This window comes from Thamnophis sirtalis, unplaced genomic scaffold, assembly GCF_051295495.1.
Source record: "Thamnophis sirtalis isolate CommonGarterSnake01/CBP01778 unplaced genomic scaffold, rThaSir2_p1.2 scaffold_2, whole genome shotgun sequence".
Classification (NCBI taxonomy): domain Eukaryota; kingdom Metazoa; phylum Chordata; class Lepidosauria; order Squamata; family Natricidae; genus Thamnophis; species Thamnophis sirtalis.
In genome coordinates, this window is record NW_028261382.1 from 106,444,737 (window position 1) to 106,462,309 (window position 17,573).

General features: G+C 41.1%; 1 protein-coding gene across 1 annotated transcript in view; it reads left to right on the forward strand.

Annotated features, from left to right (window-relative positions):
- The window catches only part of COL22A1 (collagen type XXII alpha 1 chain), a 184,942-nt gene that overhangs the window by 140,539 nt on the left and 26,830 nt on the right, over nt 1-17,573 (forward strand). Inside the window, exons 44-49 of the mRNA XM_087703563.1 lie at nt 6,148-6,201; nt 7,019-7,072; nt 10,401-10,454; nt 12,483-12,536; nt 14,550-14,603; nt 17,111-17,155. Of these exons, the coding sequence (XP_087559689.1) occupies nt 6,148-6,201; nt 7,019-7,072; nt 10,401-10,454; nt 12,483-12,536; nt 14,550-14,603; nt 17,111-17,155 (315 nt within the window). The remainder of the gene's footprint in view (nt 1-6,147; nt 6,202-7,018; nt 7,073-10,400; nt 10,455-12,482; nt 12,537-14,549; nt 14,604-17,110; nt 17,156-17,573) is intronic.

Genomic DNA, 17,573 nt, shown 5'->3' on the forward strand with positions numbered 1-17,573 from the left:
TTCTTACACTTGGTGAAGTTGAGAAACTGTCAGAGTTCCGACGGATGGTCTAATTAATCCATGAGCCTCAAGCTAAGCTCGTGGCAGCTTCCCCCTCCTGCCTATGGCAACTCAAGAGCAGGCCAGGAGTGCTTCATGAGTTGACACTCAGCTCCCCTCACTTCCTGAAGGCCACCTGCACAAAGCAAAAACAACTTGAGTACAGGTATAGAATTTAGGGATGCGACACCCCCTTCCTGCTTGTTTGGATTTTCTGCATGGAGTTTTGCTATAAGGTGATCAGCCTGGATGTTCTACTCTTTACCCAAGATGCCTCTGATAAGGGAGAACCCTTCCACTTGATTAAGTATTGAAGTTGTCTCCTGTGCTACCTCAAATCGAGGATTCACTGAACCTCATAATGGGTTTGGCCCCCTATGACCACAGGGCCCGGGGGCTCATGAGGTAGTGGCCTCAGGCTTGATCCGACCACAGGTTTTAAGAGGCTACTATGGAATACCAGGTGTATCTTCCCCAGCAGTCCCCCCTCCTGCCTAGGGCAACTCAAGAGTAGGCTAGGAGTGCTTTATGAGTTGACGTAAACATTGTTGTAGAATTTCAAATCACCCTTAAGCAATTCAGTCTAATGTTATCTAGCAATGAAATCGTTCATTCAAAGATCATTTGGAGCTAGGAGAAACTTCTAACGTAATTTACCAGATTCTCTGCATGGATTGCCCCTGTGATTATGTAGGACAGATGGGGAGGAACCTAACTATCAGTTTGCAAGAACATGAGCGAGCAGTTAGATGAGGAGACCCAAACTCACTGGTAGCCAGTCTCACATTGCAATGAACAAGGACACACATTCCATTTCACAGCTACTAAGATTGTTGGCTGAGCAGTACAAAAATAGCCAGGAATTAACTGAGGCCTTGGAAGCAAGCCCCTTGTCAGTCAACAGGAGTGCTAATTTATCAACAGCTTATCAGGTACTTACAGGTTCCCTGAGGACGGGCTCCAGCATGAATCCAAAAGTTTGTAAGACTAAATATCAATAGCACTTTGACTTATATACCACTTTACAGTGCTTTACAGCCCTCTCTAAGTGGTTTACAGAGTCAGCGTATTGCCCCCAACAATGTGGGTCCTCATTTTAGCCACCTCGGAAGGATGGAAGGCTGAGTCAACCTTGAGCCTGGTGAGATTCGAACTGCCAAATTGCTAAATCTTTGGTCCCAGACTAAGACTGGATTGTGCATGATGACTAGTCTCCGAGATAAATTTGGGAAATCTGGAAAGCCAGCTATTAGAAATAGAATGCCATGATGCTTCAGAGGAAGAACAAAACATGAAATATATTTGCCTCTATTTGGTATCTGTTTGGTATTTTGTCACCTTCAAGGACAGTGGGGCAGGAAAGAGACAAATTATTTTCCTCCTGCCCCCCCCCAAAAAAAAAAATCAGAAGTAGTGCCAGGAAAATTCCATTAGCACATAAGTCACCATATTCAGTCATCAGACTCATTGCAAACGAACAGTATTGTGTTGTTGGAGTAATGGAACATCCATGCATATCTCACACGGGATGTCCAGATTTAGCCAGGAGTGATACTCAAATAGATGCTGTGAACATTGGCTTTCTGCTTCGATTAGGAGAGGGGAAAATAGCCAGGGTAGACTCTTTTTCTCTCTCTGGTAGCTCCCAAATCCTTCTATCTCAAGTTGCTTTTCATAAAGAAGATTTAAAATTGCAAGATTTCAGTCCTGTGGGGTTGCAAGTTCCTGTTCAAATTGAACCAGCAATGTTAAATCCCCAGGGAGGTTTCATCACCCCTTCAGAGTGGCACTTTAGAATAGAATAGAATAGAATAGAATAAGGAAAATGCAAGAGAAGAGAAGAGAAGAGAATCGGAACAGAACAGAGCAGAAGAGAAGGGAAGAGAACAGAATAGAATAGAATTCTTTATTGGCCAAGTGTGATTGGACACACAAGGAATTTGTCTTTTGTGCAAATGCTGTCAGTATACATAAAAAGGCAAGATAAAATCGTCAAGAATAATCAAATACAGCACTTAATGACATTCATAGGGTATAAATAAGCAATCAGGAAGCAATGAATAAATCATAACGATATAAGCAACAGTTACATTCCTGCAGTCATAAGTGGGAGGAGATGGGTGATAGGAATGATGAGAAGACTAATAGTAATAGTAATGCAGCCTTAGTGAATAGTTTGACAATAGTTAGGGAATTATTTGTTTAGCAGAGTGATGGTGTTTGGGGAAAAAACTGTCCTTGTGTTTAGTTGTTCTGGTTTGCAGTGCCCCATCGTGTCATTTTGAGGGTAGGAGGTGAAACAATTTATGTCCAGGATGTGAGGGGTCTGTAAATATTTTCATGTCCCTCTTTTTGACTTGTGCAGTGTACAGGTCCTCAATGGAAGGCCGGTTGGTAGTAATTGTTTTTTCTGCAGTTCTGCAGTTGTCATTCCTCCAGCTTTTGTTCTTCACACACAACAAAAATAATAATAAAAAAACCACACCAGTAGGGAAGGAAGGAGGGAAGGAAGGAGAGGAGGAGAGAAGAAAGGAGGGAAGGAAGGAGAGAATGTAGGAGAGAAGGAAGGGGGAAGGAAGGAAGAAAGGAAGGGGGAAAGGAGGGAGAGGAGGAGGGAAGAAAGGAGGGAAGGAAGGAGGGAAGGAAGCAGGGAAGGAGGAGGGAAGGAGAGAAGGAGAGAAGAAAGGGGGGAGGGAAGGGGGAAGGAGGGAGGGAAGGAAGGAGGGAAAGAAGGAGAGTAGGAGAGAAGAAAGGAGGGAAGGAAGGAGGGAAGGAAGAAGTAGGAATGTTGTAAGGTAAGATGGAGTTATGGGATGGTAAGAAAGCAATTTCAAGTATATTGTCAATGGTAGGGGGAAAATTGTTATAAATACATATTATTAATAACAGTTTTGAGATCATATAATTGTGAATGTATATATGAAATTAATAAAATTTTCAAAAAAAAAACACCACACCAGTATAATTCAGATGTATTGCAGATGCTTATTTTTATTGACATGCATTCCTGATACAGATACACACAGAGATAGAATATTTATCTATTCAGAAACTGTTCTTGCTATGTTCTCAAGGGAAAAATAACAAGATATGCTGTATTACGCTGAAATTATTTCCCTGGTGAAGATAATAGATACAGCTAAGGTTGAGATGTAGATGAGATACTTCGTCATTCAGATAGTGATATGGTATTAAAAATAATGGTAGGGCCAAAAATGTATTTTATAGCCTGGAACCCAAACATTTTGGCTGTTTTGGCTGATTGTGTGCATACAGAAATGTACGTAAAACTTTTATTCTGTTCCCTTTTGGCACTAGTAGCATAATGCAGAGTGCAGAAAGCATAAAAAAATAGCCAAAAGCAATTAAAGACCTTGGATCTTGATAAGAAAAGAAAATGTAGCCAAAACTAATTGACATCAAGACTTTTCCTTATTTTTCCCTTCTTATAAACCATCCTTGCTTACACCATACCCAAAGACTGTTTCATACATTGCTTTTTTAAAAAAAAATGACACAACATTTTCATTTTATGAAGATGTTATGCACTCCCTTCAATTATATTGTCCTTAGTCTTCTCCTTATTTTTGTCCCATTCACCTTACCTTTATATATATATTTGTTCTGTAACTTAATTCTCATCTATATTTCTGTATGACAAAACAGCCATCTATTTTACATTCAATGCAAATAGCTAGTGTTAAACACACAGTTCTCTGCCTATGCATGCATTCATGGATCCACCAATGTACCTATTAGATAATCACACATATTCCTTACATGTGTGTTCATCAATACACCCAAAAAAAACAACAAGAGGACATCATATACCCTCTTAATTTACTCATTGCACAATGTCAAACCATCAGTTTGTATTAATTCTCATTCAAGCTTCGCTTCTCCCACAAGCTTCTTTCATTATGTTCAGCAACCAGTTTTCAATCATATTTTTTCAGAATTAACTGTTAATAGCATATCCTTGTTATCACCAATTTTCATGCTTTCCTCAAGAACCTATTGAAGAGCAAAATCTAACTGCCATAATAGCAATAGCACTTAGACTTATATATGGCTTCATGGTGTTTTACAGCCCTCCCTAAGCAGTGTACAGAGTCAGCATATTGCCCCCAATAATCTGGGTCTGACCTCGGAAGGCTGAGTCCACCTTGAGAACTGGTGAGATTCGAACTGCCAAATTGCAGGCAGTTCCCAGTGTGCGCATGTGCAGAACTGCCAGGAGAAGGGAACAGCTAAGCAGTAGACTTATATACCGCTTCATAGGCCTTTCAGGCCTCTCTAAGCGGTTTACAGAGAGTCAGCATATTGCCCCCAACAATCTGGGTCCTCATTTTACCCACCTCGGAAGGATGGAAGGCTGAGTCAACCCTGAGCCGGTGAGATTTGAACCGCTGACCTGCTGATCTAGCAGTAGCCTGCAGTGCTGCATTTAACCACTGCGCCACCTTGGCTCTAAGGAACAAGGGCTGACTCGGGAGTAAAGCCACAGGTGGACGGTGAATGGCCCCTCCCATAGGGAATAAAGAGGAGCGAAAGGGGAGGGGAGTTTGCAGGAGACAATTCGTTCAATTCATTAGGGTGAAGATCTGTTCCTGACTTCTTGCCACGTATTGTCTGCTACAGCGTGGCGTTGGGAAGAAATCAGCCTGGCAACTCTCCAAGCCTGATAAAGATCTGTAGTTGTAGAATCTCATGAAAAACTGTTGGCCGGGGGCTTTGCTGGAGAGCAATTATTCCCTAAATATAAGAGGTTTTATCAGGATGAGGAGTCTGCTTCATGATCTTGCGACGCCTAGGTCAGAACACTCATCCTGTTACACAGCAACTCTTGGGTCTAGAATTCAAGATTGCAAATTGTCAACCCAGTGTTCTAACTGTAACACGCTCTACATGGGGCTGCCCTTGAAGAGTGTTCGAAGACTTCAGCTTGTCCAGAATGCAGCCGCGCAAGTGATCGTGGGTGCACCTCGGTACACCCACGTTACACTAATCCTCTGCGAGCTGCACTGGCTGCCCATTGGTCTCCAGACACGCTTCAAGGTGCCAGTCATTACTTTTAAAGCCCTACATGGTATCGGAGCTGGGTACTTGAGAGACCGCCTCCTGCCAGTCACCTCCCAAAGACCTATCAGATCCCACCGACTAGGCCTCCTCTGAATTCCATCTGCCGGCCAATGTCGGCTGGCGACTTCTCGGGGGAGGGCCTTCTATGTGGCTGCTCCGGCCCTCTGGAACGATCTCCCCGTTGAGATCCGGACTACCCTTCCAGCCTTCCGCAAAGCAACTAAGACCTGGCTATTCCGGGAGGCCTGGGGCTGTTGAACTATCCAGCCCCATTCGAGGTTACGGCTGTTGTTGAATTTTAAATTGCTGTTTTTTATTTTATTTTTGTAACCCCTCCCCTTTTTATTGTGAGCCGCCCTGAGTCTCTCGGGAATAGGGCGGCATACAAACCAAATAAAATCTAAATCTAAATCTAACCACGAGAGCCACCATGCTCCAACCTTCAAATTAATGCTTGTTTGCTTGAAATTTTGGGCTTTGACAATTTAGAATTTCACCGTCTTCGATCTGACCTAAACATAGTACATAAAATTATCTGCTACAATGTCCTACCCGTCACTGACTATTTCAGTTTCAACCACAACAACACATGAGCTCACAATAGATACAAACTTATGGTAAACAGCTCCAAACTTGATTGCAGAAAATACAACTTCAGTAACAAGAGTGGTCAATGCCTGGAATTCACTACTTGACTCTGTGGTTTCTTCCCCAAACCCCCAAAATTTTAACCCTAGACTGTCAACTGTTGACCTCACCTCATTCCTAAGAGGTCCATAAGGGGTGTGCAGAAGCATACCAAAGTGCCTACCATCCCTGTTCTAATATTCCCTTGTATTCATATACATTTCATGTATTCATAATCATGTCTACACTTATATCTGTTATCTAATTCATTATTTGATGGGGGGAAATGCAATGCTTGATACACATTGAGGGTGGCAAGTTATTTGCATGTAGCACTTAAGGAGAACATGCACTATACTGTGCAAATAATGACATGTGTAATATGGTTCTTCTCTGCAGGGCCATCCTGGAATACCTGGCTTCATGGGTCCCCCTGGGAATCCAGGCCCAGCTGTAAGATTTTCCTTTGCATGTTAATTTTTAATCTTTATCTACTAGAATGTCAGGCAAGTTGTTGTTGCAAATCTATTTGAGATGATGGTGATGTGATGCGGACGATTCAATACTTTTGATCATTGTTGATTATAGTTCATTGTTGATGTTACTGAGGATGATTCAATTATTGATGATGATTTCAATAATAATTTGGATGATAATATTGTTCATGATGATGTCAGGATTCCCAGTTAACACCCCTAATAAAAGAAGACTCTGAAGCTTGAAGTTCCTCAAAGTTCCATTTTATTAGAGATGTCCTATTGGCACATCTGGGAAAACTCAAATCAGAAAGTTTCCAGGTTTTCCCCACCCAATTGAAAGTTCATGATTTTGCCCCCACACCCACAAGTCCATCACATGGTCCAATCTTTTACTTCCATGCTGGCAGTTCCACCCATCCAGTTCCGGTCAGGTGCAGAGGTGCAGAGACAAAGGATGACCTTGGCTTTCTAGAAAGGAATTTTGTTTTGGCTACATAGCAACTAACTCTTTCAATTCCCCCTCCCATTTTACCACAATAGAAAAGGCATAGTAGAATAATAGAAAGTGTGGCAGGCCAAAGATCCAAAAGGAATATGGCTGCAGGCCTGAAACAATGATCTCCAAGCCATATGAGAAAGAGGATTCTTCAGAGACACAAATTCTGCATCAACTATCAAGTATCATGTGTGTTTTTTGTATGGTGGGATATGATGGTAAATGAAAACTTCAACACCATGATATGTAGGGCAAAGAATTGCTACATAACTATTTTTTTCACATTGTTGTTTAGGGCTCAGAGGGCTCCCCAGGACCTATAGGTTCTCCAGGACCTCCAGGAGAAATGGTAAGTTGCTATTCGTTCGTTCATTCATAATATTGGAGAATCCCCTCAAAAGGCGTTTCAACTTTTTGAACACTGAAAAAGATTTGAGACAGTTGATTCTTTGAGTGATTGAGATTCTCAACCATCCAGGTCAGAGTTGATTCCAAAAGTCCATTGGACTTTCTTGGTTTTTTTTCTTTGAAAATGTTTTGCATCTCATCCAAGAAGCTTCTTCAATTCTTTATTTAGAAAGTGCTGTGGTGGTGCAGTGGTTAGAATGCAGCATTGCAGGCTAATACTACTGACTGTCAGCAGTTCAATTCTCACCAATTCAGCCTGATTACCCAGACGGTTGGGGGCAGCATACTGACATTGTAAACCACTTAGAGAAGGCTGTAAAGCAGTATGAAGTTATATGTCATTGTTCCGAGTAATGCTCCCAACCAATTCAAGACTCTGAGGCCTTGGCTTCCTCAAAAATCTGGTTTATTTACTTGGGTTTATATCCCAAGGAAATTCAAGAAAGAGGATACCTTTTTGATTATATATTTAACTACAGCAGCGAGAATTGTATTTGCCCAAAATTGGAAATTAAATAAGCTACCAACAGACAAAGAGATAATAAAAAAGATATTAGATTGTGCAGAGATGAATAGGTTGACAATGAAAATAAAGGATAAAGAGGAACAGGAGTACTTCAAGACATGGGGAAGGTTTTATGACTGGCTAGAGAAAGCAAGCTAGAAAAGAAAGTAGGGAGAAGATAAAGTACCCAGATGATGCACTATTAAATGGAAAGGGGGGGGGAGAAGAAGGGGAAAACAGAAAAGAAAATATTAAACATATAAATATATATTCAAGAATGAGATATAAAGGGGGGCATATTAAGGGTAGACTAGTGAAGGTAAGGGAATAAGAAATGATACTAAATTATATTTGGGCGGACGGAAATACCATCCCAAGGAAACATAAACTGAATTTTGAAATATACACCAACAATAATAGAAAAAAAAGGGAGAGAGGAGGAGAGAAAGAAAGGAAGACGGGAAAAAGAAGAAAGAGGTAAGGAGAGAAGGATGGAAGGGAGAGAAAGAGGAGGAGAGAGGGTAGGAAAGGGAAGAGGAAGAGCAGGAGTAGGAGAAAGGGAAGGGAAGAAGGAAGGGGAAGGAGAGGAGGAAGGAAGAAAGTAAAGAAGGGAGGGAAGGAGAAAAGAAAGGGAGATGTTACAAAAGGAGGAAGGGATGGTAAATAAAGCAACCCAAATTGTACATTATAACTTATTAAATGAAATAATAAATGTATAAGAATGATAAATGTAAAGAAGAATAACAATTATGTGAATGTATACTTAAAAGGGCATGCAAGAGAGTAAAAATAAATTCTTTGAAAAGAAAAATCTGGTTTATTGGGTACATCATATCAGCACTGTAAAAGATGAAACTGTTAGAGAATTCATGTCTGGCAGAGACATGGCAACAAGGTCAGCCAATGAAGAGGCATAGCAACTAAGTCAACCAAAGAGGGCTGTTTAGAAACCAAAACAGTATTTGCTGGAGACAGCTAGGCGCCTGGCTGTGCTTAATCTGTACTAAAGCTGCAAATCTGCACTGAGGAATGAAACTAGTCTGGAGTTGTCTGCAACTCTGAATCAAAACCGAAATCTCCGCTCTCCTCTGCCTTGTGCTTGCTTGTAACTGCTACCATGTTGGAAGAATCTGCTGTTGGTATTGTACATTTATTTGTGTGTTATTATGTATATAAAGAAGTTAATGAATCCAGCTGAATCAGTTATCTGTGTGTGCTTTCTACTCCGAAGGAAACCGATACTGAATATTTCCTGCGTTTTTGGTATAATTAAAGAATAGATACAGTCCCTTATGTCACAGGTCATGTTAGCCAACCAAACAGGTGATAAACTTCCCTGCCGTTGCTAGGATATGTTGATCTGGCCTTGGTTCTCAGAAGCTTTATCGTTGTTATACCTGGCACATTGGAAGCAAACATTCTACATTCCATAAATCCCCCCCCCCCCAATAAGTATGGCAACTAAGAAACGAAGCAAGAAAAATATGGCTATAAGTAGGGTTGTTTTGAGAGTTGACACTATGTATAAGATATATTGTTATTTTCAATTTTTTAAAAAAAAAATCAAGGAAGACTAGTTGCCTTTTTGGGGAAAAGCACCTTTGGGATGTCTATGAGTGATGGGTGCCATGAAGGGGGAAATCTAAAAAAAAACTGTCTTAAGTTTGTTGCAGCAATCACATCCAGAAAGCACACACAGGAAACTGATTCAGCAGGATTCATTAACTTCTCTGTATATATAATATAACACATGAAGTAAATACACTGTTAGGGGTATCTCCATTGGGAGACAGAAAGTAGCGCAGCGGAATGTACAGCTAGAGAGAAGGAACGTTGCTAGTAGAAGAAACACACGAATAGAGTCTCAGACACTGCCAGTAAAAACAAGTAGCTTTACTACTAATAATAGCTTCACAAGCAGTGATAGTAGACATTTGTCCAAACACAATTCAAAGAACAAACAATTGCTTACAGTCGCTGTTCGCATTCCAGTCATCAAGCGAGCAAGTAGTTATCAAGCATAGGACAAGCAGAGAGAGAGAGAGAGCTTTCCTGACTCCCTCTTATTGCAAAGTTAATTACAGCTGATTGTAAAGTTAATTACAGCTGATTGTAAAGTTAATTACAGCTGATAAGTACATTCACCCATTTAAAGCAACATCGACCATTTGGTATTGTATATGAATCTATATTGCCTACCCAACACTAGGAGTATACTCCCAACATATACAATACCAAAAGCAGGTTCTTCCAACATGGTAGCATATACAAGCAAACACCAACAGAGGAGAGAACAGTTTCAGTTCAGAGCAGCAGACTAGTTTGTGGCTTTAGACTTGAGCTAAGCCACGCCCAGGCTCCTTGCTGTCTCCTTTTGCTCACACAGCAAATACTGTTTCAGTTTCCAAACAGCCCTCATTGTCTGATCCAGTTGCCATGTCTATTCATTGGCTGACCTTGTTACCACCACGTCTCTGCCAAGTCAGGAACTCTCATACCCTGACAAAAACTTCCACTTTAGAGATTTCTAAAGACTTCTGGAGTTTTGCTCTCTTTCTCTAAATTGATCTTGTTGGTAAATTTGGGAAAAAAATGGCAGAGGGATGGATGGGGATGGCATATGTCTTTCAGAAAGTTATTGTAGTTCTTCAGGTCTGAGGGAGAGACAGAACTTGGAATAATGACTGTAGAAAGCAAGGACTTGATCTCAGGTCTTCCTCATCCAAGCACCTTGAAGACTCTAACACATTATCATCTTCCATAGGGGAAAGAAGGTCCACGGGGACCTCAGGGACCCCCAGGATTGCCTGGACTTATGGTGAGTATGAACAATATTTAGAATAGAACAAAAGAACAGCATTGGAAGGGACCTTGGAGGTCTTCTAGTCCAACCCCCTGCCTAGGCAGGAAACCCTACACCATTTCAGACAAATGGTTATCCAACCTCTTCTTAAAAACTTCCAGTGTTGGAGCACTGACTAACTAAATGTCCTTGCTAAACAGCTCTGGAGGAACCCTATAAACTGCCTCACACAGTGTTTACAGCCAGAAAATGAACCAATGGTTAATTAACTTAGTTTTTAGATTCTCTAAGGTCAAGAAGATATAGGAGATACAATGATTTCAAACTGGTGATGCCCTCCCATGTATGAAATGGCTCCAGATTATATCCACTATGGAACCAGGATCTCAAGTGTATTATCATCTTTAGACATCTAATGGAAAAAGATGTGAAATTATCTTTAGGAAAAAAAAAAGACTGAAGTGTGTGTGTGATGACTTAGGTCAACCTCAATCTCCAACCCCTCTAAATGAATCCCTTCTGCACTCCTGAATCTAGCTGTGGCTCTGGATCTTGACTAATAATGATGGATTTTCTAATTACACACCTTGCGGTGAAAGATAATAGAACTATGAGGCATGGGGGTGGTTTGAATTTTAGTATAGGGTTATAAACAAAGCCTCGGAGGCTGAGTTAGCAAAATGTAGAATCCTAACTGGAAGAGTATATACACTAAAAAGCATCCTGTCAAGCAGAATATTGATTTTTGCCAGGTGTATGAATGTGTGAAGCTATGTTAAAAAGGTAAAGGTTCCCCTCGCTCATATGTGATAGTCATTCCAGACTCTAGGGGGCGGTGCTCATCTCCGTTTCAAAGCCGAAGAGCCAGCGCTGTCCAAAGACATCTCTGTGGTCATGTGGCCGGCATGACTAAATGCTGAAGGAGCATGGAACGCTGTTATCTTCCCACCAAAGGTGGCCCCTATTTTTCTACTTGCAATTTTATGTGCTTTCGAACTGCTAGGTTGGCAGAATCTGGGACAAGTAATAGAAGCTCATTCCGTTACACGGCACGCGGGATTTGAACCGCCAAACTGCCGACCTTTCTGATTGACAAGCTCAGTGTTGTAGCCGCTGAGCCACCTTGAACCTATGTTAGCATGGGGCAAAATCACAAAACTGTGTCTCACTTATTTTGGCCATGTCATCTGGGGGAATTCACTGGAGAAAGCAATTGTGTTTGGAAGGTCTAACAATAAAAGGAAACCAGGCCACCAAGGAACATGGTGACTGGACACCATCAAAGCCAGATCATGCAACAACTCAAAGAAATAGTACGAAATCAGAAGATCTGGAGAGACTGGTGGCCCATAGAATCGCCAAGAGTTGGACACTTGGCGGAGAAATTTGACGGAGAAATTTCCTGACAGTTAGAACAATTACTCAGTGGAACAACTTGCCTCTAGAAGTTGTCAATGCTCCAACATTGGAAGTTTGTAAGAAGAGATTGAATAACGACTTGTCTGGAATAGTATAGGGTTTCATGACTGTGCAAGAGGTTGACTAGAAGACCTCGAAGATCCATTCCAACTTTGTTATTCTGACTGAATGGATAACACCATCATCATATTAGCATGGAACTAATTTGCAGTAAACACCATCAATGAACTCATTAACCAATTTTCGCTCCACTGTTAGAAGCAGGGCCGAATGCATTTGAGGTGTTTATCTATGAAAAGGGATGCATCATTTTAGATAAATGAAATATTATTTGGTGTGCGTGTACATTATGCATTTGATTGGCTGAACCAATGAACCCTAGTTAATTGTTTTGACTTGCTCCTTTTCATACAACCTAGTTTTGTTTTTTTCCCCCCTTCTGTGGCTTTTCCACAGCATGGAGTTGGCAGGTTCGGTACTGGGTATAATCTATTTTTTTCTAATTTTCCTAAATTAATAATCTTTGCTCAGTTTCCTCCCCCCCTCACAACCATCTCTCAAAAAAATATTGCAGAGTGGCTTTGCATCTTTAATTTTGTTTATCTGCTTGGGTTTTTTTTTTAGGGTGTACCTGGGAAGGATGGCAAAGACGGGAAGCCGGGATCACCTGGGGAACCCGTAAGAAGATAGTTTGTTGTTAATATAATCAATGAATGTTCTTTGTCACTATTCTTTGGTGTGTGTGGGGGGGGGGTTTGGCTACAATGTCACAGACTCTCCTTATATTCATACACTTGTGTAAGGAAAGACACTTTTCATGCCATGCTTTCATACATGCGTATGTCACTCAGTGAGGGAAGTAAAATAGCATTTAGTCTTAGAAGAAAAGGTTTTGATAAGTGCTGCGCTAGGAGGAGACTCTACGGTGGGGGAATTGGACTTCCAGTCGGCTCCAGAATTGAACAAGGGGGGGCCTTCCGATTAGGACCTTTGTGGCTCTTTGAGTGTTTAAGGTTGTCAACCCCTGGTGCAAAATGCCATATTTTTCGAAGTATAACACGCAGCAGAGTATAAGACTCACCAAGGTTTTGAAGAGGCAATTTTTTTTAAAAAGTGGGTAGGTAGATAGAGGGATAGAGAGGGAGAGAAAGAGAGAGAAATACAGTAGGTAGGTAGGTAGGGAGAGAGAGAGAGAGAGAGAGAGAGAGAGAGAGAGAGAGAGAGAGAGAGTAGTTAGGTAGGTAGGTAGGTAGATAAAGGGATATATAGAGAGAGGGAGAAATAGAGAGAGATAGAGAGATAGAGAAATGCAGTAGGTAGGGAGGGAGAGAGTGTGTGTAGGTAGGTACGTAGGTAGAGGGATAGAGAGAGAGAGAGAAATAGAAATAGAGAGAAATACAGTAGATAGGTAGGGAGAGAGAGAGTAGGTAGTTTGATAGGTAGAGGGATAGAGAGAGAGAAATATATATAGAGAGAAATACAGTAGATAGGTAGGGGGAGAGAGAAAGAGAGAGTAGGTAGATAGAGGGGGAAGAGAGAAATACAGTAGGTAGGTAGGGAGAGAGAGAGAGTAGTTAGGTAGGTAGGTAGATAAAGGGATAGAGAGAGAGGGGGAGAAATAGAGAGAGATAGAGAAATGCAGTAGGTAGGTAGGGAGAGAGTAGGTAGTTTGATAGGTAGAGGGATAGAGAGAGAGAAATAGAGAGAGAGAGAAATACAGTAGATAGGTAGGGGAGAGAGAGAGAGAGTAAGTAGGTATGTAGGTAGATAGAGAGGGGAAGAGAGAAAGACAGTAGATAGGTAGGGGGGAGAGAGAGTGTGTAGGTAGGTAGGTAGAGGGATAGAGAGAGAAATAGAGAGAGAAATTCAGTAGATAGGTGGGGGAAGAGAGAGTGTGTAGGTAGGTACGTAGGTAGAGGGATAGAGAGACAGAAATAGAGAGAGAGAAATACAGTAGATAGGTAGGGGGAGAGAGAGAGTAAGTAGGTATGTAGGTAGATAGAGAGGGGAAGAGAGAAAGACAGTGGATAGGTAGGGGGAGAGAGAGTGTGTAGGTAGGTAGGTAGAGGGATAGAGAGAGACAGAATTAGAGAGAGAGAGAAATTCAGTAGATAGGTAGCTCTTTCTGCTGGCCCAGCACTTCATCAATCTAATTCTCATCAATCAGTTAAAGAGTTTTCCAAAACAAAACAAAAAAGTTTTTGCACTCTACAAACCTCCCCAAAACAGCCAGTTTTTTGCGAAAACAGGCCCGTTTTTTTCAAATAAAAGGCATGAATAGCCTTGCCGGGGGGGGGGGGGGGGCTTGCAGAGTGCTCCTGGGAGGCTGGGGGTGCCAAAAACGAGCAAAAAAGATTTGTCAAAAAAAATTGCATGCATAGCCTTATGGAGGCTTATAGAGTGCTGCTGGGGGCTGGGGGGGGGACAACCAATTTTTTGCTTATTTCTGCCCTCCCCAGCCCCCAGGAGCTCTCTGAAAGCCTCCATAAGGGTGTGCACAGCCATTTTGGTGAAGGGGGCGGGGCGTCCGGAGGCAAAAAATGGTGTATTCAGTGTATAAGATGCACCCAGACTATCAGCCTCTTTGTTTAGAAAAAAAGGTGCGTCTTATACGGTATGCCAATGCAGTATGGAAAATTGATGGTTTAGCAGTGCAAGAATCTATTCTAAATGTGCTTTTTTTCTCTCCAGGGTAAACCTGGAGAACCAGGGCTACCAGGTCAAGAGGGTGCCGGAGGACCACCGGTAAGTCCTGTTATAGTCTGTTCCAGGACATAATAAATATACTTTTTTAATTTATTTATCATACGGCATGACATACATTTATCTATCTATCTATCTATCTATCTATCTATCTATCTATCTATCTATCTATCTATCTATCTATCTATCTATCTATCTATCTATCTATCTATCAATCTATCAATCTATCATCTATATCTATCTATCTATCTATCTATCTATCTATCTATCTATCTATCTATCTATCTATCTATCTATCTATCTATCTATCTACCTACCTACCTACCTACCTACCTACCTACCTACCTACCTACCTACCTATCTATCTATCTATCTATCTATCTATCTATCTATCAATCATCTATCTATCATCTATCTATAATCTATATCTATCTATCTATCTATCTATCTATCTATCTATCTATCAATCAATCATCTATCTATCTATCTATCTATCTATCTATCTATCTATCTATCTATCTATCTATTTATTTATTTGACTTATATACCGCTTCATAGGGCTTTCAGCCCTCTCTAAGAGGTTTACAATTTTTTTAGCAAATTGAGTCAGCAACTTGCCCCCACAGTCTGGTAAGTCCCGTTACAGTCTGTTCCAGGACAGAATAAATATACTTTTTTAATTCATTTACCATATGGCATGACATTTATTTATTTATTTATTTATTTATTTATTTATTTATTTATTTATTTATTATTTACTTATTTGTTTGTTTATTTATTTATTTATTTATTTATTTATTTATTTGACTTATATACCGCTTCATAGGGCTTTCAGCCCTCTCTAAGCGGTTTACAAATTTTTTAGCAAATTGAGTCAGCAACTTGCCCCCACAGTCCGGGTCCTCATTTCACCCACCTCGGAAGGATGGAAGCTGAGTCGACCTTGAGCCGGTGAGATTTGAACCACTGAACTGCAGATCACAGTCAGCTAAAGTGGCTTGCAGTACTGCACCCTAACCACTGCGCCACCTCGGCTCTTATACATACATGAATAGCAGCAGCAACGATGTATGAAAAGCAGACCTAGTAATATGATACACCTAAGAGGAAGATGTAAAAAAATAATAATAATTCAAGGAGTTCTATATTAAGTTATCAGTTACATTTCAAAATGCATTAGCTCATAAAATTAATTAAGTGTGTTATATATGTCCCAAAGGTGCTTTTTTCAAGAGGCAACTGGACTTTCTGTTTTTCTTTGCAAACGTTTTGCTTCTCATCCAAGAAGCTTCTTCAGCTCTGCCTCAGAAGAAGCTTCTTGGCTGAGAAGTGAAACGTCTTCAGAGAAAAACCAGAAAGTCCAGATGCCTCTCGAAAAAAGCACCTTTGGGACCACCATGACTGGGAGGACTGAGAAACTTCCCTAGATATTTATTTTATATACGAATATCTAGGCCACTTATCCAATTTAGCAGCGTTTGTTAGTTAGACAAAATCCGTTTTTCCTCCTGCATAAGTTCTCAAAATGGCTATAGCTCAGGGGTGTCAAACTCAATTTCACTGAGGGGAAAACACTGTTACCTTAGGTAGTTCCTATTTTTCTACTTGCATTTTTTACATGCATTTGAACTGGTAGGTTAGCAGAAGCTGGGACAAGTAATGGGAGCTCACTCCATTACGCGGTGCTAGGGATTCGAACCACCGAACTGCCAACCTGTCTGATTGACAAGCTCAGCATCTTAGCCACTGAGCCCATCCCTTCATGATCGCCCGATAACTAAGTCCAAATATTGTCGCACCATGCAACACACTGCTCTCTCTCTCTCTCTCTCTCTCTCTCTCTCTCTCTCTCTCTCTCTCTCTCTCTCTCTCTCTCTCTCTCCTCCCTCCCTCCCTCCTCCATCCCTCTCTCTCTTGTATTCTATGTGTGTCAAGCTCCGTCTTTAAACTTAGAAGCAAAGTGTCAGCATTCCAAGTATCATGCAGAATTAAATCAGAGTCCAAGGCAAAATAATCCTTTTTGTTCCAATTTAATAAGACAGACATCTTCGGCACATCTGTGTTAATCCCAATACTGGAACTGACATCAGAGTTCCACCCAGTTAAAAGTTCACGATCTTGTCCCCACACCCACAATGCATCACATGGTCCAATCTTCTTCTTCCACGCTGGCATTCACGCCCAGCTACTTCCAGCCAGGTGTGAAAGTCCGGAGACAAAGAATGACCTTGGCTTCTAGTAAAGAATGAAAACAATACATTCCACAATCTCACTCCTGTCTATTCCCCCCTCCCATTGACTATACTTAAAGAAACAGCATAATGAAATAAGAGAAAGTGTGGCAGGCCAAAATTCTAAAAGGAATATAAATGCAGGCCTGACACAAAGTAGACACCATCTCAAGGAAATGAGATAGTGAGATATAGAGATAAAAGGAATATGGGAATGGAGCTTACGTCAAAGGCTGGGAGGAAGTTAAGGGACCATTTTCAGGGATCAATTCTGGAGGGAGAACATTTACAGATCTCTTTTTCATTTCTTTGTTTCAGGGTTTTAAGGGTCCAAGAGGAGATGCAGGAACTCCTGGCACGAGAGTAAGTCATATGGATATGTGCAAATATAATTTGGGTGCAGAAAAAAGCCTTTTTGGGAGGTCACTGTTGCCCATTATATCTTTGAGGTGGAGAAAAGAGAATCCAATGGATTTCTGAAGAAGAAAATGTAGAGTTTGAAACCATGTTAAATAATGATAAACCGTGTTCCTTGTTGAAAGCTGATATGCAATTTTGCTGAGGGAAAGGATCAGTGGTGGGTTTCAAAAATTGTCCGAACCTACTCTGTGGGTGTGGCCTCATTTGTAGGAGTGGCTTGCTGACCATGTGACCGGATGGGAGTGGCTTGCCGCCCATGTGACCGGATATGAAGATGCCGACGACACTTGTCAGAACCACCTTAAATTACCTCACACACAGCACTGGCCTGCATAAGAATATGATGTAAACTTGTTTTTTA